The sequence below is a fragment of the Corvus kubaryi genome, unplaced genomic scaffold, assembly GCF_017639235.1.
Source record: "Corvus kubaryi isolate FWS band 111438036 unplaced genomic scaffold, C.kubaryi_AGA036_p1.0 44974, whole genome shotgun sequence".
NCBI classification, from domain to species: Eukaryota; Metazoa; Chordata; class Aves; order Passeriformes; family Corvidae; genus Corvus; species Corvus kubaryi.
The window spans coordinates 2,428-29,042 of NW_024581272.1; the positions used below are offsets into that span (position 1 = coordinate 2,428).

The 26,615-nt window shown below is 43.2% G+C and overlaps 2 protein-coding genes across 2 annotated transcripts; both read left to right on the top strand.

Annotated features, from left to right (window-relative positions):
* The first annotated feature begins 516 nt into the window (after positions 1-516).
* LOC121672223 (receptor-type tyrosine-protein phosphatase epsilon-like) lies at positions 517-10,858 on the top strand. Its single transcript, XM_042044801.1, has 9 exons — positions 517-821; positions 1,611-1,760; positions 2,872-2,965; positions 3,335-3,411; positions 4,546-4,680; positions 5,429-5,554; positions 6,303-6,463; positions 6,566-6,701; positions 7,631-10,858. Exons 1-9 carry the CDS (start codon positions 603-605, stop codon positions 7,703-7,705), a joined length of 1,173 nt encoding a protein of 390 aa, XP_041900735.1. The 5' UTR covers positions 517-602; the 3' UTR covers positions 7,706-10,858.
* A 5,835-nt stretch (positions 10,859-16,693) lies between these two features.
* On the top strand, positions 16,694-26,611 carry LOC121672222 (proliferation marker protein Ki-67-like; the record flags this gene model as incomplete). Its single annotated transcript, XM_042044800.1, has 13 exons — positions 16,694-16,779; positions 17,951-18,064; positions 18,480-18,561; positions 18,642-18,757; positions 19,117-19,186; positions 19,741-19,819; positions 20,510-21,949; positions 22,255-22,493; positions 23,066-23,468; positions 24,641-24,756; positions 25,182-25,353; positions 25,439-25,573; positions 25,922-26,611. Coding segments are annotated over exons 2-13 (3,634 nt in total), but the record flags the coding sequence as incomplete, so codon positions are not given.
* Between the last annotated feature and the right edge of the window lie 4 nt (positions 26,612-26,615).

Genomic DNA, 26,615 nt, shown 5'->3' on the forward strand with positions numbered 1-26,615 from the left:
TTTCATCTTAACCTGAATTATTACAGATGGTCAAGCAGATTTTTTTTTTCAAATGTCTTCTTAAGTATAATTCTGATGGTATCAGCTGGGAAGGGCTGAGTTTTTATGTTAAAAACACCCCTCTTTTTTTGCTGTCCTTGTTAAAATGAAAAAGGGGGAAGTTTAGATTGGATATTAGGAAAAATTTCTTCACTGAAAGGGTGGCCAGGCATTGGGACAGGCCACAGAGGTGGAGTCCCCATCCCTGGAGGGATTTAAAAAGTGGCACTTGGGGATATGGATGGGAACAACTGGACTCAAGGATCTGAGGCAGCTTTTCCAGCCTTCATGATTCCATGATTCTGTGGAATTCAGTGTTTCCCAGTGAGCATTTCGGTCCAGTCTAAGCACGAGTGTCTTGGGGTGACTTTATGATGTGTATCCCATTTCGCTGCCCTACGCCCAGAAATTAATTTTGTGCCTTTCTATGCCTTTAAACTGAGCCTGAGAAGAGAAAAAAACCCGACCAAAACTTCCAAAGCAGTTTTGCAGTTTGTTTTCATGTTTTCAAGGACGCAGAGATAGAGAGGGCTCTCTGATAGAAACCTAAACTATGCTAAACCATGGCAGCGAGGCTCACTGCTGCAGCAGTCCCTGCAGGCTGGGTGATCCCATGGTGGGTTCTGTGTGTTTGTTGCCTCCCCAGCGCTGGCGTGGGGCGCACGGGCACCTTCATCGTCATCGATGCCATCATGGACATGATGCACGCGGAGCAGAAGGTGGACGTGTTCGAGTTCGTCTCCAGGATCCGCAATCAGCGGCCCCAGATGGTTCAGACAGACGTGAGTGCACCTGAATCTCCCGAAATTCCAGCTTGTCCTGGGCAGAGAGGGAAATGCTGCTGTACTTCCGCTCCGTTGTGCAGCCCAGTGTGTCCCGTGCTGTTGCACACCTGGAAAAGATCAGGTTGGGTGGGGCTTGGAGCAGCTTGGGATGGTGGGAGGTGTCCCTGCCCATGGCAGGGGTGGGATGGATGGGATTTAAGGTCCATTCCAACCCAAACCGTTCTGGGATTTTCTAATTCGAAAATGAACAAAGCCCAGTGGAAGGATGGGGGAGAAGATACAGGTGAAGACCACTGTAAAACACATCATTTTTAGGAGTCATTTCCAGGTTTTCCCATGCACATGAGAGTGGAATGTCAGAGAATGTGAGTGATGTAACAGGAAAACTCTGGTTTAGCTTAACAATTTCTAATTATTGTTATTTTAATAATCAGTAGATTGTACCCCAACCAGTGGCAAGACAAGGAGCAGTGGTTTTGAACTGCCAGAGGGCAGGGATGGATGGAATATTGGGAAGGAATTGTTCCCTGGGAGGGTGGGCAGGCCCTGGCACAGGGTGCCCAGAGCAGCTGGGGCTGCCCCTGGATCCCTGGAAGTGTCCAAGGCCAGGCTGGACATTGGGGCTGGGAGCAGCCTGGCACAGTGGGAGGTGTCCCTGCCCATGGCAGGGGTGGCACTGCATGGGATTTGAGGTCCTTTCCAACCCAAACCAGTCTGGGATTTTAAATTAGATGAATCCCAGAATTCCTAATTTCCCTCCCTTCATTCCCTCCCTGTCCCTTCCAGATGCAATATTCCTTCATTTACCAAGCCTTACTCGAGTACTACCTCTACGGGGACACGGAGCTGGATGTGTCATCCCTGGAAAAACACCTCCAGACATCCCACAATGCTGCACCAAACCTGGTCAAAATAGGGCTGGAGGAGGAGTTTAAAGTAAGTATGGAAATCTTTGCCATAGGATTTCCAAGACTTAAGCCAAGAGGATAAAAGTGTGACCTTAAAGGTGCATTAAAGGGAAGTCGTTCTGTTCTGTGGTGGTTGTGAATGGGGCCTTGCTGAACATCCTGTTCCCTAAATGCTCACTCAGGGCTGTGTGGTTCCATGGCTTTTCCCTAAACCTTTTTTGTTTGTTTCTGAAAGAAAAGGGGAGTGATTCTCTGGGCTGGTGCTGGTTGCCAGATCAGATAATGCTGCAAGAGGAAACTGGATTAGGTGTTCCTAATCTGCATCCCAATGGGATTGTTAACTCCGAGGTGACTGACAGCAGGAAGAACTGCAGGGACTTTACAGAGCTGGTGCTGAATGTCCAGACTGTCAGGAGAAAAACCTCAAAAAAACCCAAAAAAACCCATTTTTGATCAGTGGAGGAACCCCAAATGAAGCAAACCACACTGGCTGGCTGTGATCATTCTTAAAATGACTTTAGTGCCCTGAGGAATAGTTAGAATTTTTTTATGATTTTGTTTATGCTGAAATATTTATTTTCTGTATAGATAGAGAGTATTAATTGACATCTGGGTGTTCACTGGAGTTCTCTCTTTGCTTTAGACGATTAATTTAACCAGAAATTGGGAACTGGGTAAAGAAAATGATGTAAAAATAAGTCTGATGATAGAGGAACAAGTTCAAAAATCAACAGTATTGAGGGAAGGAAGATTAGATGGGATATTGGGAAGGAATTTTTTGGCTGTGAGGGTGGGCAGGCCCTGGCACAGGGTGCCCAGAGAAGCTGTGGCTGCCCCTGGATCCTTTGCAGTGTCCAAGGCCAGGCTGGAGCAGCCTGGGACAGTGGGAGGTGTCTTTAAGGTGTCTTCATGGGCTTTTAAGGTCCCTCCAAGCCAAACCATTCTGGGATTCTGTGACTGTTTCTTTCTTAGTTGTTACAGCCAGGACCATGAAGTGGCTGTTGTGCAGTCAGGCTCCCTGTGACTGTGGCACTGATTGAGCCCCAGTAAAGTCACTGGAGGGCCCTGTGAGTGCAGGATGTGCTGAGTGACCCCTCTCCTGTCCCTGTGCCCTCACTCTCCTGTGTGGTTTCTTGCAGAAGCTGACCAACGTGCGGATCATGAAGGAGAACATGAGAACTGGCAACCTTCCAGCCAACATGAAGAAAGCAAGAGTCATCCAGATCATCCCCTGTAAGAGCCCAGCCTGTGATCTCCCAAAACAAACGAGTGCCATCAATCCCTGGTTGGGAGCACACACTGGATCTGTCTGCTGGCAGCAGCCCAGCTCATCTCAGGACACAGCTCCTCTTATAAAGTGTCATCTGTAAAAAATTCCGTGAATTGGGTTTTACTAAATCATCCCAAAATCTGTTACAATCAGGTTTTTTGAATTAAACAACTCGGCACTTTCACCTTTGCATGGTCTGAGCAGCACTGTAATGTTTGCACCTGAAAAGGAACATTTCAGAGAAGAGATTTAGTGGGGTTTCTTCTTCCACATGCAGTTAACAAAAGTAAGACTGGACTCAAAACTAAGACTAAACTTTTTTTTTTTTCCAGATGATTTTAACAGAGTGATTCTGTCCATGAAAAGAGGGCAGGAGTACACAGACTACATCAATGCTTCCTTCATAGATGTACGTACACAACATTTTCATGCATTTCCTTTTCAAATCAGAGCTTTTGCTGTTGTTGGTAAGTCTTTTTAAAGGGGCACAGTCGACTTGGCTTGCAAAGAACATGAGCTTTGTTTATGGGAGTTTCCAGATGCTTTTCTTATCTTGGTGTTTTCAATTTCAGTTTAAATGGCTGTGTCATTTAAACCTTGTTGTTAGATTTACAAACCAAGCCTTTTATGAAATTCTGACAAAACAAATCGGCTGCACAACTAACAGCCAGCGGTTCCATTATCTGGTTCAGGTTAACAGGTGTAAATATTTGCTTTTCTGAGAAACAGAAAAGTCAGTGTTTAGCACAGGGAAAGGCTGTCACAGTGTTTGGCAGCCAGGCTTTATTTGGGCAGAGCTGGATAAATTCCAAGCTTTCTTTCCAGGTTCCTGTTGGAAGCCGAGTAACACAGGATTTTATTTAAATATGAGAAGTCATCATGCCCTTAAGCAGTAAAACCACATCAGTGACTGAGGATTGTGGGTGCTGAGGAAGTGAAGATCACATCTGTGTGGAAATAAGGAAAGGCTGGACGTGGCCCTCAGTGCCTTGGTGGTGTTGGGTCAGAGCTTGGACTCGATCCCAGAGGTTTTGTCCAACCTCACTGGTTCTGTGATTCTGTGAAATAAAACTGGAGCTCAGAACCTGAGCTAGGACTTAACTGTAGAGAAAAGCTGAGAGCTGCTGTTGGGATAATATTGTGAAATCTGGTCCTGCAGAATCTCATCCCCTCAGCCATGACTGGAAAAATTCACCTCAGGATTGTGAATTTGGGGGAGATTTTAGAATCACAGAATTGTTGAGGTTGGAGAAGCTCTCTCAGACCATCGAGTTCAACCATTCCCCAGCACTGCCAAGGCCACCACTGCCCCATGTCCCCAAGTGCCACATCCACATGGTTTTTTAAATCCCTCCAGGGATTGGGATTTCACCACTGCCCTGGGCAGTGACAACACTTTCCGTGGGGAAATTTCCCCCAATATCCAACTGCAACCTCCCCTGGTGCAACCTGAGGCCGTTCCCTCTTGTTCCCAATCACTGAAGCTGTGATGTTGCTGTGCCCATCAGCCTCTCCCCCGTGTGACCCCGGTCTGTTCCCGCAGGGATATCGGCAGAAGGATTATTTCATCGCCACCCAGGGCCCCCTTCCCCACACGGTGGAGGATTTCTGGCGGATGGTGTGGGAGTGGAAGTGCCACACCATCGTGATGCTCACTGAGGTCCAGGAGAGGGAGCAGGTACGTGCCCACCCTGCAGCCTCACAGTTTCCCTTCCCACCTGCAAGCCACGAGCATCAATACTGGAGAAAAGAATTTTTTTGCCTACAAATTCCAGCAATCTGAGATATTTTTTTTGCTTTTCCTAAAATGACACTTGCTTCACTCTTTGGTGTGGGGCAGCACTGCTGCTTTTGCTGGAACTGTCAGAAAACACAAACAAATTACGGAATGCTGTGATTTTTTGAAATCACTGATTTCAAACTTCCAGTTCACATTAAGGGATGCTTGACATGGGACAGAGTTTTGGCATTTGGGAACAAACGTTTCTATAAACTCTTGTCCCATTTGTCCCAGTAAAAGCTCCCGTGGCTCATTCCAAGCCTGTCCTAATACATCATTAATTAATGAAAGAGTCCTGTGCTGCAGATTGAAGATTCTGGGTTCAACAAGGGTGTTGTGAAAAGCTTTTTCTTGGTGGTTTTGGCAGGTTTTTAACAATATTTCCTTGCTTTCAGGAATTACACTTATTATTCTACTCTGGTTTAAAGCAGTATTTACCATCTGGGCCTCCTGAGCCCTTTTCATCTTAATGGTTTCTATTACAGAAATATTTTATCTCTGTATTCTTAGTTATTAGTGTTTGCAATACAAACTGTTGAGAACACACTTCTTATGCTGGATGTCACTTCTTATATCAGAGATTAATAAGAACGTGATAACTGGGAAAAAAAATCAAGGAATGTTTGCAATTCTCTGGATTCTGCAGGAAAAATGCTGCCAGTACTGGCCATCGGAGGGCTCTGTGACTCACGGAGAGATCACGGTGGAAATCAAGAGTGACAGCCTGATGGATGCCATCAGTGTGAGGGATTTCCTGGTCACATACAACCAGGTAATCCTTTAAAACTCCAGGTTTTTTGGTTTGTTCTTTTTTTTTTTTCCATTCGAAGGCATTTACAAATCTGATTATGTATATTAAATTCTGGGATTTCTAGCTAAAGCTAAATGTGGTTAATCAAAATCTGGCGTTAAGGGGAGGCTTATAGGAAACATTTTTGCTTAAAGCCCCTGAAAATTCTGGTCAGTAAAACAGGTGGCTGCAAAATGGGAGGTGGGGGTGGGGTTTTTTAAACTGTTTTGTTGTTGCTGTTATTCCTAGATTTTCCTGCCATCTTCCACATAACTCTCAAAGAAAATTCGATCCAAGATTTTTCACAGAATTCCAAGCTGGTTTGGGTGGAAGGGGCCTTAAAACTCATCCCATCCTATTCCCTGCCATGGGCAGGGACACCTTCCACTATCCCAGGTTGTTCCAAGTCCTGTTCAACCTGGCCTTGGTCACTTCCAGTGTATCCTAAGTCCTTCCCAGGGGAAACAGCTGTGCAAATCCAAAGGAAAATTATAGGGGAATTATCAGCGGATGGGGATTTGGAAACAGACCTGACAAGTCTGCTGGACCAGGATAGAATCCTGGAATATTTAGGCTGGAAATAAGATCACCAAGGTCCATAATACATGATGGATCAGGTTGCAAGTACTCTGATGTAGCAAGGCAAAATTGATGCTGCAGGTGTTCCAGGCAGGAATTGTGTTTCCACTTGGAAGTAACAGGTGGCTGAATGCTGTTTTCCTGCTGGCAGAGCAACCAGGAGAAGCAGAGCAGGCTGGTGAGGCAGTTCCACTTCCATGGGTGGCCTGAGATCGGGATTCCTGCCGAAGGGAAGGGGATGATCGACCTCATTGCAGCTGTGCAGAAGCAGCAGCAGCAGACAGGGAACCACCCCATCACCGTGCACTGCAGGTGAGCCCCCTCTGCACCTGAGCTTGCCTGTTCTCTGCCCCTGTTACTCCTCTTCTCCCGTTTTTACCCCAGTTGATGCCAAGCAAAGGTCTTTTGTTGCAGTGCTGGCGCAGGGAGAACGGGCACCTTCATAGCCCTGAGCAACATCCTGGAGCGGGTGAAGGCCGAGGGGCTCCTGGACGTGTTCCAAGCTGTGAAGAGCTTGAGGCTGCAGAGGCCACACATGGTGCAAACGCTGGTATGGATGGGACTGACCAGCCCAGGGCTTGGGGAGGGAGTCCTGTGTGGAAATACTCTTGGGGGACGAGAACAAAGGGGTTTTTGCAGGGTGACATCAATGGTACACGATAGCTCTGTGTGTGCAAGGCATTAGCAGGGTTTCTACAGGGGTTTTTAGAGCATTTCCAAAAATACAACTCGGATGAATATTCTCTGTCTTTCAGGAACTTGAGGCTGTTAAACCATAATATTTTGAGTGTTGTAGGTGATTAAATATATTAAGTAAATGTCTTTCAAGTTGTTTATCAGTTGTTCTTTCTTACGTTAAAATGTGTGGACACAAATTGGAATCATGGAATGGTTTGGGTGGGAAGGGACCTCAAAGCCCACCCAGTTCCACCCCCCTGCCATGGGCAGGGACACCTCCCACTGTCCCAGGCTGCTCCCAGCCCCAATGTCCAGCCTGGCCTTGGGCACTGCCAGGGATCCAGGGGCAGCCCCAGCTGCTCTGGGCACCATGGCTGGGGTGGCACTGGATCATATTTAAGGTCCCTTCCAACCCAAACCATCCTGGGATTTTATGATTCTCTGATTATCCCTGGGCCATGATCAGGAGTTTCTGCTGTAGGAAGAGCCCAGTGACAGCCCAGGACTGTGAGCAGCTGGGTTTAAATCAAAAGCCAGGCCTAAGAACTGATTCAGTTTAAGAAGCATGTCTGAAAAAGCTCAAGAAATCCTTTTAACCAAAGAGCAGCGATCAGCCTGTGCCTGACCAAAGAAAGAGGAACCATTGCTTTTATTTAAAGTAACAAACAGAAATCAGAACAGACCAGTTCTCACCTACTGGTCCCAGTTAGGACATGCTGAATTTATCACGGGGATTTGCAGAAGTCAGATTTTCTCAGTGTGACCAAACCCACATTTTGACACCTTTTCCTTGTTTTCCAGGAGCAATATGAATTCTGCTACAGAGTGGTACAAGATTTCATCGACATCTTTTCAGATTATGCTAATTTCAAATGAGATTCTGCCTTATTTTTTAATTTGTCTGTATAAATAGTTGTATATTATGTTAATTTATTCCATGCCACTTGGATTGTTGAGTTAACTGTAAATACAATGTTGTGTTGGCTCTAAAAGTTGCATTTGCTGTATAAAGTTGTTTCTTAAATATAAATATCTTCTAAAGCAAAGTATAATGTTCCTATACTGTATAGCACTGTAAGATGGGATAGAAATCTTTATTCTAAATAACAAGAAATTAATTCTTGAGGTTTGTTTTCCTTTGAATTTTGCCACTTATAAATATTTATCAGTAATGTTATCTCCCAGTTCTTGACATTTTTGACAGGTGATTTACAGTTCATCCTAAAGTGAATTGTGATGCACATGTTTAAACATGTTTTGTTCACCAGGAAAATATGTTCACCATGAAAATAGATATTTATTTTATTTTTCAAGGCTGTTTTGAAGAGCCTCCAGGTTTTGATGGCAGTTGGATTTTGAATCTTACTGTCCATAGGCTAAAATCAGTAGAAATACAGATTAGAATTTTTGAATTGACAGAACTTTGAAAGCCCAGTCAGTTTGGTTTTTTTCCCTAATATTGTTTCAATCGATGTAGAAAGGCAATAATGTGATTTTTTAGAGTATTTTGCATATTTGAAGAGTATATTTTGCAGCACCTGAATTTGTCTATGTGAAGAAAAAGGCCAGGAATGGAGTTAAAAGCTTCTCTTCTCTATAAACACCTGCATAATTTCCCACTTCTTTAAAATAAGAGATGAACTCTTATTCCTTGATTTGACTCAGCATGATAATTAAGAGGTAAAAATTGGAAAAAACATTTTATGAACAGTTTAGTGCCAGAAACATTGAGTGTTGCAGCAAAAGCTCCTCCAGGTTCTTCCCCTCCCAGAAATGTTATCAAAAAAGGACTGTTGCCTTTCTCTAAGGGGTTTAGGGTTGTGTACAGAGATATATTTTTACTGAAAGTACTACTGAGAACAGAATTGGTGACAGAAAACATCAAAGTCTTTATTACAGCCCTGACCAGGGGTTGGAAAATCCCCAAATCACGGGGCACCCGAACGTCGAATAATTACCAAGTTTATCTTTCCCACTCTTCCAAAAGCATCTCTGACTTAATGAGCACAGAGGGGTGGATCTGTAATTAATTCCATAACGAATATGCAATAGTTCTGTCTCGTCCAGCCGGGCTTTTGCGATGCAACATCAAAGCCTTATTTAAAACAAGCAGCTTAAACCGAGCTTTTCCCTGCTGTTCTTGCACTATTTTATCCCATTCCCATTCCAATATAATCTCATTGCACCTTGGAGCAATGCAGGGGGAGGGAAGGTGTCCATAGGTCTCCGTCCATTCCATCCTGGCTGGAAAGGGGCAGGATAGGAATTCCTGAGCACCCTATTCCCACAGTGCCATTGGCTGCTTCTTGTCTTCCCATCGCTGCACTCCTGTATTTATTTGTACAGTAAATTATGCACTTCAGAAAACAGGTTGTTTAAAGACTAAACCTTGCTTGGGAGTCTCTATGAGAAGAAACACTCGAGCCACAGGGTTGGGTAGGAAAGTGAAGCTGAGGAAGGGCATGTTCCTGCAATTCCATCCAAACTGAGAGAGCCAAAACAAATTCAGTCTGGGAACTGATACAGAGGGGGTTCCGTCTGATTTCTAGCACAGGGAGACTCCCAGAGATTGGAGAATAATGCAAAGGAATTCCCATTTTCTGATCCTGATGTCAGCATCCTTCCAGCCACTTAGCCCACATTTGAACAATAATTTGTCAGATTTTTGGGTCCCTGAGGTAAAAACCTGGGGCGAGTTGTCTCCTGAAGTCAGTCTCAGTGCAGGGAGACTCTGAGAGGTTGGAAAATAACGCAAAGGAATTCCCATTTTCTGATGCTGATGTCAGGATTTTTCTGACCCTTTAGCCTGCATTTGAATAATAATAATTTGTGTTTTGGGCAGATTTGTGGGTCCCTGAGGTTAAAACTGGTGTTGTCTCATGAGGTCAGTCTCAGTGCAGGGAGACTCCAAGAGGTTGGAGAATAATGCAAAGGAATTCCCATTTTATGATCCTGATTTCAGGATGCTTCTGATCATTCAGCATTTGAAAAATAATTTGTGTGTTGGGCAGATTTTGGGGTCCCTGAGGTTAAAACTGGGGTGAGTTGTCCATGAAGTCCATCTCAGTGCAGCAGTGATGTGGTGTGAGGGTGTGGGGGTCCCACAGCCCCCCAGGAGCTGCAGCACAACTCCAGCTGCCCACGGGGTTTACTAAAGGCCTCCTTACAACCAGGAGTAGGATGGGGTTCAGCTGGAACACCAAATCCTCAGTGGGTACTCGGATTTTAGTTGATAACCATATTCAGATATGGAGGAGGAAAGAGGAATGCCTAAAATATAATTCAGAATTGACAGCTGTAGCTCCCTAAGATTTTTGTGGAATTGGAAAAGTTCCCTTCGCAGTCGTGTGTGCTCTGGCTGGAGCTCTGGGGAGCGTCTCGGTGGCTTGGAATTTTCCTTTGAATCTGCGTACGTTGCATGGAATTCCTTTAAAACGCCAAATAGTTGGATTGGAAGTGTCCTTCTGATCTGTCTGTGGTTTTGGTCACTGTGTGACTTTGACTGTTCATGTGTTCAGAAGGTCCCAGCTCACCTCAGCATTTAAGCGTTCGCTTCCCAGCATCTTTATCCCACTTTATCCATGGGAGTGCCATGGGTTCCGTGTTCCCGAAGCAATCCCTTAAGTGCTTGGCTGATCTGGGCCGTAATGAAGAATGCATACTGTAATTAGCAGTGTTTTTTAGGCTATTTTTATGTATTTTTTAAACTTTTAAAATGAGCCTGACCACCCCATGTTCAGTCTTTTGAAACGTTTGCGTTTCCCTCGTCCCATTTTTCATGTAAAGTTAATAACCAAAATGTATTTAATTTGTCAAATCTTTATAACATATGTATGTATTATACAGTTTCAGCTATTATTATTTTCTTTTATTACATTTCTAATTTGATCTTGCTGTGTTTTTAATGCCGGTGAATGTGGCTGAATTATTTGTATATGCAAATTGCAAGATCTAATACATTCTGATGCAAGAACAAAGCTTCCTTTTTATTCTCCACCTGCATTATTTCATTTAAATCTTTTAATTTCATTCCTGTGTCGTGTGTTCATTTGAATGAAGCATTCTAAAAGAGTTGAAATCCATTATCTAGATGAGTAATTTTTCAGTGCTTATCAGCAGCTTTTTGGGAGAAAAACTCTGATTGATGTTGGGACTGAACATTGTGCATATAAAGGGTGTAGACACTCATGGAAGTAGTTGGAATCCAGGTCTTCCCAAACTGTAAGGATACAAAATAAATATAGTAAAATTAATTAAATATAGTAACATAATCCTGTGGTAAACTGTGATGTCATACCAAGATAAAAATAGGAGCTAAACTTCCAGCTGTGTCACCAATCATGAATTGAAAGTTCCCTCTAATTAACAGCAATTTCTTAATTCATTTTGACAATTCAGTTTTGCTGTGGACATCTTGCTAAAATCAACCAAGAAGGCCCCACTGTTGTAACAAGGGGCGGGGGCGGTTTGTGTAAACCAGGAGTAACTGCTCAGAGGTTACATCCTCATGTTGAATCAAATAGGATTTAATGAAGCCATTTTTCTGTTTGACCCCTTCTCTGTTTGCCCTGGCCCATCCCACACCTCCCGTTTGGGAGATGCCTCTTCAGGGTAGGTAATTTTAGGATTATTTTTTTTCCACAGTTGTTGAACTTTCAGCCAGCATGTCCTCCCTGGGCACTGCTCTGACGTTGGCAGGGTGACAGGAAATGGCCTCAAATTGTGCCAGGGGAGGTTTGGAGATGAATATTTCTTCATGGAGAGGGTTTTAAAGCATTGGAAAAATGCCTGGGGCAGTGGTGGAGTCCCCATCCTTGGAAGCGTTCAAAAAATGGGTGGATGTGGCACTTGAGGACATGGGCTAGTGACAAACTGGTTGATGGCTGGATTTGATGATCTTTTCCAAATGTAGCAACTCTCTGATTCTAATTTGCCATTGCATGTAAAAGCTGTTAATTTTTTTAATTATTCCAGAGGAGTTGATCAAGTATTTTGTGTGACCAGGTCATGTACTTTTAGCAGGGATCAAGAGGCAGAGATTGTGAGACCACCAGAAATTGTGTGTGAGGACAGGCAGGTGCCTTGGTGCGTCTCAGAAAATAGAAGAATCTCAAGTATTAATCAGTTATTAATTAATTAATTGTTGGTTAATCTGAATAACTGTTGATAATTGTAATTGTTGATCACACAGCAAACATGGATATTCCTATACTCTACTGGTGATAAAGTTGTTTTTTTCCTACTTCTAAATGTTACAAAGGAACACCATGAAGACCTTGTGGTTCTGTTTTTAGAAACTCAGCTTTTAGAAACAACCACACTTTGGTTGTAAACTGTCCATGAGATAGATTTATTTTAATGGCATATTTACACAGCATGAACTAAGGCAGATCACAGGGGTGTTTGCTCTGTACAGGGCACATACGTCAAGTCTCAGCTCTGTTTTGCCTAATGCAGAAGTTGTTGAATTGAGAATTTTTCAAGCCACTGAACTTCCCAGGGAGTGTTCTTCATCTGAGGAATTAAAGGATTAGGATGTAATTTAGATCTTTTCGTGAGAGCTTCCTTCTAATGACTTTTATCCATTTTCTGTGCTGCTTTGCACAGAGGAGGGGAATTATTCCGTTATTAATCGAGTTGACACCTTGCCAAGGAAGTTCTTTGCACAAAGAATCATTTTCTCCTTTCACCTGTTCCCATGGCATGAGAAACTGCTCCAGTGTTCTTGTGAACATTTCCTGAACTCCAACTATCCATAAACATGGAACAAAAGATCCAAGCTGGGGTAGCCAGTTGGGTGGACAAAAAGAAAGGAAAACTCTCCCAGGTGGGAAGAGCTTGAGAAGGAATTATTGAGCAGGGTATTTTCTTGTTGAGATTTTTATAGAAACTTTGTCCTTCCAAAATCTGAAGGGAGCCTATGGAAAAGATGGAGTGAGGCTGTTGGAAGAGATGGAGTGAGAGCATGGAGTGCCAGAGGGCAGGGCTGGATGGGATATTGGGAAGGAATTGTTCCCTGGGAGGGTGGGCAGGCCCTGGCACAGGGTGCCCAGAGCAGCTGGGGCTGCCCCTGGATCCCTGGCAGTGCCCAAGGCCAGGCTGGACACTGGGGCTTGGAGCAGCCTGGGACAGTGGGAGGTGTCCCTGCCATGGCAGGGGTGGCACTGGATGGGCTTTAAATTCCCTTCCAAGCCAAACCATTCCATGATTTTATGATCATGTGGTAGCCTGTGGATTGAGCAGAAGCTGTTCCCAAGGAAGCAGCCCGTGGAATAGCTCTGTTCCCTTGTTTGTAAGTATGGAATTATGTACTCTAGAATTTGTTAATTTGCTGAATCCAGGGGAATCTCACCCCAGTCCTCATAAAATGTACAAATTCCTAACTCAGCTGTGCAAAAGGACTGGCTGGGAGATGCAAAATCCCTCTTATGGTCACCCTTGGGATCAAAAGTGATCTGCTGCAGTTGATGGCAAAATCGTCTGGATTAAGAACTTTGTTCCCAGATCAGGTACCGGGTGGGATTCTTGGGGACCAGGAATTGGGTTCCACAATCCTTGGGGGTGATCTTGAAATCTTGGAATTGGCCTAGAACACACTGCAAAGTTTTGATCTGCATTTTAAACCAGACGTTTCACTGGGACATTGTGCCTTTTGCTTCCCAGTCATCTTCCCTGGCTTTGAAGGACTACAGCCTATTGGAAAGCCGCTGTTCCAGATGCATTTGGATTATTTGAAATACAGATTTAACGTTAAAATACTGGTGTGTCCATCATACTCAGATGTTTTTCCCTTAGTAGTTTATGTGCTTTCACCATTTCAGGTAAATTTATTATTTCAAAGTGTTTGTTAACTGTGGATTGATATAATTCAGAAACATATCCCATTTGTTCCTAAATTTATGCAGATTCCTCCCATGTAAAATCCTGTGTCAACATTAGGTTCTGTGCATGAATACAAGCATTCCAAACATCCTGGGTGCAATAATGTGTCAGTGTAATAAACTATGATTTTAAGAGAGAAATTTGGTGCAAAACATTACATTTTCAGGGTTTGTCACACAGCAACTTCTCATCTCCAGACTTTGCTTCACACAGTGTGAATAGCCTGAATATTTATTTACTTTATACCTTGTAGAAGCCCTAATTTAGGGAAAGCTTTAACTAGAATTTGTGCTTTTTAGACTTTAAAGTGAAAACCACTGATAGTACAAATCTGTGAGAAATGAGCTTCATTCAGTGCTTCCAAACCACCTGTTCAGACACTTGAATAAATAACCCTGTATGAGGATCTTCATGTGACAAATTAAAATGCTGATTTTTTTAACTCTCTAACAAGGAGATTCAAGCACTGACGTGATTTTTCTGCTCATTTTTAACAGTTGACAATTTTACTTCATGGTGTATTCAGGTGTATTTATCTAAATTAAATATTCCCAAATTAACCTACCAGCAAGTTCAAACCTTGAAGAAAATGTCCTATTTTTTTTTTTTTCCCTCCTGTAAAACCACTTTGGCAAATATTTGTACAGATGCTGTTTCAGAGAGCACTGCTGCTCTTGGAGACAGATTGAAAACCTTCGCTCCTAATTTGTGTTTCCCTCGAAGTATTGCTGTGTTTGTAGGGACACATGAGTAAATCAGGCCAGAATATACAATTATTGACACAGTGCAGATGTAGTTATTTATTTGTGCTGTTTGATCACGTGGGCTGGCAGAGACTGCAATAAATTCCATTTCAAAGAGTTTTTCTGCTATAAATTGTTTGTTTCAGATACGTCATTCAGGTATAACTGCACTTGTAAAGAGTCCTTGGAAGGCTCTGACTTGATTACCTGTTTATTAGCAATGATACCCAATTAGATACCCAGTGATACCCAAACAGAATCCTGACTTTGGTATGATTTACATCTAAATTAAAGATTGTCCAGTAGCATACGGCTATTCTAAAATAACAATAATAATAATAATAATAATAATAATAATCTGACCTAAATTAAACTCCCCCCCCCAAGCTTATGAAATAGACTTCAAAGTCATTTGATTGAAAGGAACAGAAATAACATTTTAAAAGCTGCTTACATCTAACTGTATCACATCTAAGCACCCTGAAGTCATCACACCACACAGAATAGTCTTTGAGGCAAGCCAGATAATAAAATAGTAGTAAAATCAAAAGTTCTGTTTTGTGAAAGATCTGAATAGTAGAATTTTATCCCCCGAAGCACAAAAGGTTGGATGACCTTGTCCTGTATCCCTTTCCCTTGCACAAGCAGCAAATTTGGAATGAAGGTCCCATTTCATATCTCAGTAATGCATTGTTTTGTTTTGTTTCGTTTTTTAAAGTTTTTTTTCTTCTATCTTCAAACACAGAGCAATACAATGTTCATGTTGATTCTTGATGTTCGGCCTCGGAGATCCTCAAATTCAAGTCTCAGTAATGAATTCCTGTTTGGGAGCAGAGATGGGGATCAGTTTTATAGCTAAATGAAGGTAACTAATTTGCTGATTAAAATGGACTTAAAATACTAATTTAACTTTTACTGCTGCTCACCCCCTCCCATCCTTGCTCCCTTTATTTTTCCCCTCTCTTTAAACCCCTTATTTTCGTGGTTAATAGTATTTTTGTGGCTAGTAGTATTTTAATCTGATTAAACACAGATGCTTAAATTTATAACACTTCACTTTATAAGTGAAGCTGAATTGATATAAACTGATTCTGGGCGCTTTTTGCTGATCTGCAGAGGTGCAAATTTGGGAGCAGCTGAGCCCTGCAAATCCCCCTCCCTCACAGAGGGGCCGAATAAGCCCAGACAGGTTCAGGTTTGGGAACAGGTTTAGGTTTAGGTTCAGGTACAGATCCAGGCTTAGGTTCAGGTTTAGGTTCAGGTACAGGTTTAGGTTTAGGTTCAGGTACATATCCAGGTACAGGTTTAGGTTCAGGTACAGATCCAGGTTTAGGTTCAGATACAGGCACAGGTTTGGGTATAGGTTCAGATATAGGCACAGGTTTGGGTATAGGTTCAGATACAGATATAGATAAAGGTTCAGGCACAGGTATGGGCACAGGTACAGGTAGAGATTCAGGTACAGGCACAGGTACAGATACAGGCACAGGAATGGGCAAAGGTTGAGGTACAAGTTCAGTTTCAGGTACAGATTCAGGTATGAGCTCAGGTACAGATTCAGGCACAGGTACAGGACAGCTTTATGCACAGGTACAGATATAGGTCCAGGTTCATGTGCAGGTATGGACAGAGGTACAGCTACAAGCACGGGTTCATATACTGGTTCAGGTTCGGGCACAAGTACAGGTTTAGGCTGGGGCTCAGGCACAGGTTCGGTCAGGAATCCGTGTCCGGGCCCGCCCCTGCCATGAGGGCCCGGGGGGCTCCGCGGTGGCTCCGCCCCGCCCCGGGCGGCGCCTGAGGCGCGAGCGGCTCCGGGGGGGCGGCGCCTCCGTTTGAACTCAAACCGCCCTCGCCGCTTCTCATTGGCTCCGCTGCGCGTCGCGCGCCGCCCCCTCCGCCAATCAGAGGCCGCCGCGCTCCTTTTCGAATGTTCAACGGTCAACGGAGCAACCTGGTGCGTTCGTTTCTCCTTCCGCCGATCCGGCACGGGGTAAAGCTAAAAGAGTCCCTCTGTCCGGTGCCGCTTGTCGCGGCCAGAAGGGCTCGGTGCTGTCCCTCAGCCACGGCTGCTGCCGGCAGGCGCGGGCGTCGGCTGCCGCTCCTGTCCGTCTGTCTGCGCGGCTCCCGGGGGGTTCCGTTTCGGTGCCTGGCGGAGGAATACAGCCGTGGTGGGGAGGGGAATGGGGCGTTCAGTGCGAGGTCTCGGGGGCCGGCGCGCGCGCGCGGGAAGGGCTCAGTCGGCGTCGCGCCGTGCCGGGAGCGCGGGGGGGGGGCGCGTCGGACGCCGCCGCACGGGGCCCCTCAAGGCTCTGACAGATCCAGGTACGGTTGGGCGAGCGGATGAGGGGAGCAGGGCCGGGGGGATGTGGCTTTGGGGTGAGGGGGGCCGCGGGGAGGAGTTGGGCCTCCTGACATCTTCCCCTCGGTGGCCACCTACCCCCCCATGATGGCTCTTGCCCCTGCCGTGGTGGTTGTTGCCCCGCTCTCACCCGGTGTTTACCTGTGCCGTGACCGCCCGGAGCCCTGGCTTATAAACTTCGGCATCTGCAGCTCATGTGCCTTTTTTGGCTTGTAGGAGTTGGTGGCTGCCTGGACGGGGAACTCTCGGTACGGGACACCGAGTATTTATTTGCGTTCCCTAAAAGCCGAAGGGACTGCCGGGTTCGCCCCGAAGTTGTGTCCTGTTGTCAACAAGTGTTTATCGCATGAAACCGACCCAAACATTCCATAAGGGTTTCTCTTAACTGCTTTTAATTCCGTTGTTTTTACCTTGCTGCTTTCAAATATAGTGTTTATAAAGATGCTTCCTTAAGGCTCGCTTGTGGCAATCGCATTTATACATTAAGTAATGCGTTACATGGAGATATATAAAAGGTGCATCGGTTGTGCTGTGGCTTTGGAGTTCTTACGCCAGTCCAGTGCTGTTTCTCCTTGTGCCGCGATCTGTGCACGCAGAGATCTGCACTTGCTTCCCTCTCAGCTCTGTCGCAGCCCATCGCGACAGAGATCAGCAATTTCCCGATTTCCAGCCTCTTCCCAGCTGTTCCTGCCCGTGCTCCTGGGAGCTGATGACACTATTCCCTGCTTTTCCTGGAGCACACAACTGCAGTCATTTGGTCTCTATTTTAAATCTAAATCTGAAAATTTCCGTCTAGGTAAGAGATTGAAAGGTTCGGATTTAGCTGAGGAGGAGTGAGTTTTTAAATTGCTTACGGGACAAAATATAATCTGTGTTGCTCCTGAACCTTTCCAAGGTTCTGATGGGTAGCAAAAATCTCCTGAATACCTGTGAGTAGTCTAACAATTTATATAAACATATTCCCAGTTTTCTACACAGGGAAACAAACACATGTAAACAGCACCGAGATTCTTCTGCTGCCCATTGGGAAGTATCTCATCTCTGAAACAAAAATAAAACATAAAAACTTACATCGACTTACTCTTGTAAGCATGTAAACCAAATTAGGATGAGTAATCTGCATGTTTTTTATAGGTAAGGGTCTTTATATTTGAAGATGCCACGCTATGGGGAAATCGTTGTCATTAAAAGGAATGGGACTGATGGAATTGTTTTTCCACTCACCTCAACTTCTTGTTTATTTGGAAGGTGAGAATTTGCTTGCATACTTTGAAATAATGAGTGTTTTCCTGCAGATCAGGTCTTTTAATGCTTATTTACAAAAATAAATGTTAATGGAGGAATGGTGTGAAGAGGGAGGGAAGGTGAGACTGGATTAAGGTTGATGTTACAGTAGAAAGCTGAACTTTATTTTATTACTTGTCCTTTCCTTGCCAGAACTACTTCTGTTTATTGATTGACTTTTAAATTTCTGGCCACAGGAAATGTGGGGAAGGGAATAAAAGTGATAAGACCAACAGCAAATCAAAAGCATTAGAGATTTTCTTCAAATTTGAGAAATTATGCTGCTGTACCATTATTAACTAAAATGTTGGGAAATTCCCTAATTCTACAGCAGATTTCCCTGTGTTTTGTGTGGAACTGAACTTGTGTTTCCCCCCAGGAAAACAGAATGTGACATCCGCATGCGGCTGCCGTGGGTGTCCAATGAGCACTGCAAAATTGAGATAAATGAGAACAAGGAGGTGAGATGCTCATGTTTTACTGAAATATGCATTGCCTTGATGCATCTCGGCAGTCACTGAACTCTTTGTTTGATTTTTAGGCAGTCCTGACTAATTTAAGCACAGTAAACCCCACGCAGCTGAATGGGGCTTGCTTTGAGCAGCCTGTTCTCCTGAAGCACGGAGATGTGTTAACCATTATTGATCGTTCTTTCAGGTGGGTGCCAGGACCACACTTTAATTATTTGATTCTAGAGTGTAAATTAATGAAGTTTAGTTCATAAAGTCTTACAGGCCTTCATGAGAAGGCAGGATTGCTTAAAGATATCTTTTTATCACATATTACATTACGGTAAATAAAGATAGAACTGTCTAGAGAGATAATTCTGATTTTGTTTCAAGAGTTGTCAGTTTTAGGGAGAAATTGAAAGTGGTTTTAAGTTGCTAAAGCCTTTCAAATTGAGATGTGTGCATTGTTGGGAAGGGACAACTATTCCTAGGTCATTTCTCTTAATAACAGGAATTTAAGTCATCAACTATTTGACAAAAAATAGTATTTTAAAATATTTCTTTCAGGTTTGAATATCCTCTGCAATCAACTCTGAAAAAGAGGCGTTCCAGGTCTCCAAAAGATGAAACTCTGCAGGTAAATTGGTGGCTGTGGGCATTTTCTTTACCAATACATTGGTAGTAGTGATATGGCTTTTTATTTCCTTGTTCTGTTTTCTTCTTAGGGGTAGTTTTTCAGCCCTGAAGTGCCTTTCTGTCTAAAATACAAATAAACTCCTTCAGATAAATACTCTTCAAAATTTAGTAATTTTTAGTCTAAATTTTAGTCAAAAATTTGTCTGGTTTTGGTAAAAGACAATTAATAATTCATGGTGTTACTAATACAGATAGAGCTATAAATCTTCCACTGGGTCTGGTAAGAAGGGGAGATTCGAGTGTTTTTATTCTGATTTTACAGCTGCTTTGACAGCTTAGAATTTAAATGATAAAACAAGATCAACCTCTCCTCTTTAGAGTTTCAAATGTATTACTCAATGTTAACTATTGCAAAGTTCAAGGATTTAATTTGAATACTTTAATGCCTGTTTAGGGACAATGCATGGTCTCTCATAAGTAGTTTTTTTAATGTAGAATTGAAAGCTAAACTGTAAAATCTTTGTTGCTCTGCTGTAATGTTGTACAAATTTACAGGTTCTTCATGTTCAGCAGGTGGCAGGAGTGGAATTATTACACAAACAAACTTCAGGAGCTAAAAGTCTTGATGCTTCAGGTTGGTTCCTCTTCTCTGGGGACTTTGTTTGCTTTTGTCCCCTTAACTGCGTTTTTGCTTAGCTTAAGAATTCAAACAAGGTTAAAGGAGGGAAAAAAAGGCATTTTAAGACTTTTCAATCTGAGAACACCTTGCTATGTCAGCAATTACTGCATCATGCTTAGATCTCATCATGACAGATGTGAATTCACCTCTGTCATTAAAATTTAACTTGAACTTCTCTGCTGACCTACAGCTACACCTTTTTTGAGCAAATACTGCATTCTCTCATGCATTCTTCCCTAATAAAGAATTGAAACAAGTGTAATTTTGGAGGTACCTGGTAGATACTGAAATAATTGTTTACAGGAGCTGTTTCCTGTAGAACCAGAAAAATCCAGAGCTGCTAATTCTGGATGATTATAACTCATAGACTGGTTAAATGCCAGGGCTTCACCTTCTTATCCTTCTTATCTTAAATAATCCTCAGTTTCAGAGAAGGTTCTTTATTATCATTTCTGACAGATTTTTGTTCCAATGCAAAAAGCCCAGGCTGCTTCCAAGTGTTCCATTTCAGTAGGTCCTGGTTGACCATCTTGGGAGGGAAAAGAAGGAATTTTTAATCTGTATTTATGGAACTTATATGTGTAGTTCTACCATTTTGAAGTAACTCTGCGTCTGTATTTTTGTTTTGTTTTGCTTACTGTGTAGATAATGCTGAGTGTGAAGAGAAAAATGCCAATGAAAATAAACGAACTCCAGAGGAAAATCTTCCTGAAGCTTTCCCTGTCAAACTCCGAACACCCAAATCTTCACGGAGACTACATCATGTTCTTAAAAAGCAAAATGAAGTGTCCCCCTTTAGTAAACTCTATGAAAACCTGAAGAATGAGCTGAAAGTGGAAAAACCTCTGCACAGGGGAAGTGCCTCTCAACAAGCTGCAAAAGGAGACCCTGGGAGTGTTCTGCCAGAACCAAATGCTCCCATTTCATCCCTGAGTCATCTTTCTGATCTGGGCGGCCTGACTAAAGGAAAGGAAACAGGCAGAAGGGAAGATATTGAAGAATGTACGATTGTAAGAAGAGAAGAAGGAAACAGCTCAGGATTTAATAAGCAGCTGTCAGCTGTAGGAAGAACTCCCAGAAAGAGTTTTACCAGGAGTCCTCGAACTCCCATTTCAAAGGTGGTGCCAGGAGATACCAGTCAGAGTCCTTTGCAGGATCCTAAGGAATTAGGGACACCAGGCAGATGCAAACATTCTGCTGTTACACCCAAACCCAGCAAGGAGAACCACAGGAATTCCCTGGTTTCACTGCAGCAGTGCTCCATAGAAAGGTTGGATTGTCCAGCTCAAGGGACAATATGCAGCCCCACACCGCCCACCCCCAGCGCTGCTGAAGGAGGTAAATGTGTGCTGTCCACACCAACACCCAGGAGGAAGAGTCCTCGGTCTCTGTTTGTGTCACCTCCCAAAGAAGCCAGTGGAATGAATCCTGGAAATTCAGAGACTCCAAGAACCCCACGGCGTGGGTCCTTGAAATTGAAGTCTCTTCCAGAAATCCCAGCTGGAGCTCCAGAGGAAGATTCAGTGTGCAGAATTGATAGCACACAACTGCCTTTGCCAGAAGACAAATGCTTAAAGCAAAGACGAAACAGCAAACAACAAACACCAGGAAAACCTGTCCAAGAAGTGCTGAAAGAAATCTGGGATCAGGCAAACCTGGATAACTCTGCCTCTCTCTCTAATTCCAAGAGTCCCAGAAGAAACAGCAGGCAAAGTAAAAATTTCTTGGACAAAAGTGTCCATTCAGAGGCACCAGCTTCAGAAGGGATAATGGCATCTCCTGCTGCTCAGACACCTGGCTCTGGAAGGAAAAGGGGGAGGCCAAGGACCTCTGGAGTGCTGACTGAAACAGCACTGGAGACAAACGCTGGTCAGGAACATCATGATTCAAGCAGAAAAGCCAGTGGAACTCCAGCAGAGCTGGGCGTGGAGGGGTATCACCAAAACCAGGATTTGGAAGATGCCAGTGCTGCAACACCTCGGAGACCATCAGCCAAGAGAAGGTCTGGAAGTGCTGCTGAGCTCAAAGTCACTGAGCCTGGCTCAGAAACTAAAACTCCTGGCCTCTTGAATGGAGAAGATTCAGGTAAATACATTGGATCCCCTGCCTTGTTTTTGATATTAGAGAAATGCTGTAACACTTTCCTAAAAATTCTTCCACTGGGATAAAATGCAGAACCAGTTGCTGACACTAATTGTAAAATATTTATCATGGAGTTACATTTGACCATAACAATACACAATATGTATAAATTGTCCTGGATTGAATCTGTTTCTCTTTAAGGTAAGTTTCTTTGGGTTTGTTTCCAACTTTGAAATGCAGAAGGAAGGCTTAAAATGCTGCCTTGGTTTCTTAGATAATGTAAAAATATTTTTAATTGTTCTTTTCAGGCAAGACAGAAAGAATCCCTCAGAAGAGGAGGAGTGGTGAGATGCTCCCTCAAACTTTGGGAAAAAGAAAAAGAGTGTCTTTTGGTGGTCATCTGAGTCCAGAACTCTTTGATAAAAGTTTGCCTCCCAACTCTCCCTTGAAAAGAGGAGCTCTCCCTGCCAGGCAGAGTTTACCCTACGGAAACTCTCCTCGGGCTGTGCTCAAAAAGGCTCAGGGGTTGAAGCACTTGGTAGATCAGGTAAATGTTACGAGCAATCAAGTTGCTGAGTCCATTACTGTGATCAGAATTTATAAATTCTATTATATGTATTTATTCTATTATTTATTAATTCAAAATGAGTAGTAAATCTTGTGTGATGCATGCTGGTGTCACTCATGAGTGATTTGGGATGCTCAAAGAATCAACAGCAAAGGCATCAGCAAAACCAGGTTTATTTTAAGGTGAAAGTGCCACAAAATTCATTGGTGAGGTCACTCTGCTACTTAATGGATGGGTAAAACACACGAGGAAAAAACAGACTAAAAATTAAAAATCAATCAATCTGAATCTAAATTTGACATAAAATGATTTAATTGGTGGCTGGGGATGGATGAATGGTAAGGATGGGAAAGTGTGAGGATCAAAAGGAAGGTAAACCCTCTTGCCAAACTTAGCCCCAAACTTGATCAACAGTTTAGGAATCATTTCCTGTATCATTCCTGAAAAGAGTAAAATAATCCCGGTCTCAGGCAGGGTTCCCCTGGACAGATCACTTCATTAGAAAGAAGGAAATATCCTCCATTCACTAATGTCTATTTTTTTTTTACCAGGAAGAAAAAAGGTCACCCAAAAATTCCCCAGCCCAGCAGTCTCCAGGTGCCTCATTCCCTCCCTCAGGGAAGGCAACACCCAAAGTTCCTTCAGGCTCTCCAGCCCCTTTCAGGAAAGGGCGTTTCTCCATCTCCCAGGCCCCCACACCATTCCCAATTGCAGAGGAGAAGGATGCTGGTGCTGAAGATGTGGATCCAAAGGAGAGAAGTGGTGTCCAAGGGAAAACACCGAAATCTTGTCCTGCTGCCCAGGATGCCAAAGCCTTTGCGACAGTGACACCCACCAAGTCAAACAGAAGTGCCCAGCTGGGTTTGAAGGGCACTGCCATGAAGAGCAGAGGTGGAGCTGTGGCTGTTATCACTGCCAAGAGGAGAAGTGGTGCCTCCAGTGCCAATTTATTAGGTTGGTTTCAACAGATAATTTTTAATATTCACTTTCACGCTTTAAAATACAGGAACCAAACTGGAGAAGGCCTTTTTGTTATGCACCAAATAATTGGTGAATCTTCTGAAGTCTGCTGGGCTTCTTGGAAGTGCAAAGTGTTGCATTTTCTCATTCATAAAGCAGGTTTATTAAAGCATCTATAAACTCATTTAAACACAAATCTTAAAGTTCAGACATTGAAAAAAGGTAAAATTAGCATTCTCTTTGCAAGTTTAGAGTCATGATCTTTAATATCTGTCAAGTTCAAGTAGTCTTAAACCAAGCCATGTTTATCACATCCATTTTGTTTTCCAAAATGTAACATTTTATAGCAAGGCAGCTTCACTTCGTGCCTTATTTTTATACAAGGCTCACAACCTTTATCTGGGAACTGGACTGAGTTTAACAACTCACAGTGGTACATAATGGATAGAAATAAAAAATAAGATCATAACTGGGTGTTACTTTCAAATCTTCAGAATTCTCGGTGTTGAGCACTGATTTGAAATAGTTTTGACAGCATTGGAAACTGTAATAGGGGAGCTCTGGTTCTCTGAGTTTTGAATTTTGAATAAACTTTTAGGTAGGGTGTATTTGTCACCTGTTTTCATCAGTGAAATCAGTTTGACAAAGTCAAATTTACCATTCACCCAGGAATTTTTATTGCTTTTTATTATTCTGTTCGTTTTAATGGCAGCAGAGCTGTTGACAAATATTGATGGCACTCCATTTCTCACCACCTCTTTGTAATGTGCTTTTTAATATCACTGCATCAGTTCCTTCAGTAACATGAAAAGAACATCACAGCTCTTAAAATTTCAGATCCAAAATAAAACTCTGTTTCCAGTGCTTTTCCAGAGCAACTGGGTCAGAGTTCAGTTGTAGGATCTGAGCTGTGTTTGACCCTGTGTGAAGCTCATTGTTTTGGTGTGGAAAGCCACACTGGGTACTTGTACTCTTCTTAAATTTAAGGTGAAACTGGGTTTTCGAATTGAAAATATTTCAGAGAACACTTTAGGTGCTGTCAGATAATAACAAACACTTTCCTCTGGCAGACTGCAGAAAATGTATGGGAACCATAAGGAAATAAAATTGCCGACTTCCATTTACACAGCTGAGAGTTGAAGTGGTTTTTTCTCATTTGCTTCTAGTTGCAAAATCTTGGGCCGAAGTGGTAAAATTGGGAGTTGCAAGACCACAGTCAAAGGTTGCTAAAAAAAGTGTCCGTAAAGGAAGACCCCTGAAGAGGATAAACCACCCACCAAAGGTATCCTTTTTTGTCTTTCTTTGTTTTATTTTCTTGCATGACCACCAAACAGCTTGGGTGCATTTTGATAGAGAAGCTGGAAGCTCCTGTTGTGGTATAAAATGGGGGTTGATGTCTCTCACAGCATGTGGGAAATGGAGATTTGTACAAAAGGAATCATGAAATTTTTAAGGTTGGAAAAGACCTCCAATATCATGGAGTCCAACCTCTGATCATAGAAATCAGGCAGGACCTGCCTTTCCTTTCCTAATCTCAGGCTGGCTGGGCCTTCCAACCCTTCTTAGCACTGGACATCCTCCAGTCATCTGGAACCTCCCAGTGAACCAGGACTAGTGATAAATGGTGGAAGGAGCTTGGCCACCTCTTCCAGCAAGAAGAATCTTGGCTTAATAACTCTTTATTTTCTTTTTCCTTTACCTCTGCAGACTCCAGAGAAGAAAATAAAAGATCACTTCAGCACGGGTCATGCAGAGTCACCTGCTACTATAGTTGTAGGTAGAGCTTATTCCACCACAATCAGATCTGCTGGACACATCCCTAAAGTGGTAAAAAATCCCATGCTGAAGCTCAACATGGATATGGATGAAAGCTTCACAGGTGAGATCTTAAAGTCTGCTCACTCTGCCAGCTGTGCAGTTCTTTTGTCAAAACATGTGCTCATTTCTCCAAATACAATTTCTAGGAATGCCTGAAATGTTTCAAACTCCGAAAAATCAGGATGGAAGAACATTATCTTTGGCTGCTGCTCAGAGTGCTGAGTTCACACCACTGTGTGCTGCAGGGGACATTTCTGACTTGCACACTCCTGAGGAATCTGGTAGGTTTAAAAAAAGGAATGTTTAGGTATATTTTGGGTTAGCAGCAATCTCAGCCTAGGCAGACTTAACTGAGGTGAAGCAGCCAGTAACCCATGAAAGGAACCATTGAAATTTATGAGGTATTAGAAGAAAATGTTGTAGTTAACTTCTGAGTAGGATAATTTATCATTCATTTTATTTGGTGTGAAACTTCAAACTGTTGAAGTGTTGTTTCAGACATGGCAGCAAACCCATGCACGTGTTTGGATTTTGGTTTCTAGAAGATTGTATTTGAGTAGATTTTTGATTCTACAGGATTTTCTGCTTAATTTATTTTCCAAATGACATAAATCTACTGCTTATTTCAGGAGAGATGATGGTGTCACCATTAAATAATTCAGATGCTTCAGAACAGAAGCAAGAGAGTTCAGGCATATTCCACTTTCTGAGAGAGGAGTCATCTCCATCCATGTTTGATGAAATAGCCACAAAAACTCCTGAAAAAAGAAAAGCTATGCATGAAGATGATGTGGATAGTTTTGCAGTAATTCCAGAAAAACCACCATCTCTGGTGAAATCAGGAAGTAAAAGGAGGACTCCAAAGCAGGAGTTGGAGCCAGTTGAGGTCATGTCAGGCAAAAGGAAGATTTTAAGGACCCCCGTGCAAAGGTCAGAACCGGGAGAGGTTTTGTCAGGTATCAAGAGGCTCATGAAGACCCCAAAGCAGAAGACAAAGCCTGTAGAGGCTTTGTCAGGTATCAAGAGGCTCATGAAGACCCCAAAGCAGAAGACAAAGCCTGTAGAGGCTTTGTCAGGTATCAAGAGGCTCATGAAGACCCCAAAGCAGAAGACAAAGCCTGTAGAGGCTTTGTCAGGCATCAGACAGCTCTTGAAGACCCCAGATCAGAAACTGGAGCCTGTAGAGGCTTTGTCAGGCATCAGACAGCTCTTGAAGACCCCAGATCAGAAATTGGAGCCTGTAGAGGCTTTGTCAGGCATCAAACAGCTCTTGAAGACCCCAGATCAGAAATTGGAGCCTGTAGAGGCTTTGTCAGGCATCAG

Coding starts and splice junctions, on each gene's coding strand:
- LOC121672223 (XM_042044801.1), top strand. CDS start 603: ATGGCAGCGAGGCTCACTGCTGCAGCAGTCCCTGCAGGCTGGGTGATC. Junction 822..1,610: donor CCCAGATGGTTCAGACAGAC/GTGAGTGCACCT, acceptor TGTCCCTTCCAG/ATGCAATATTCCTTCATTTA. Junction 2,966..3,334: donor AGTCATCCAGATCATCCCCT/GTAAGAGCCCAG, acceptor TTTTTTTTCCAG/ATGATTTTAACAGAGTGATT.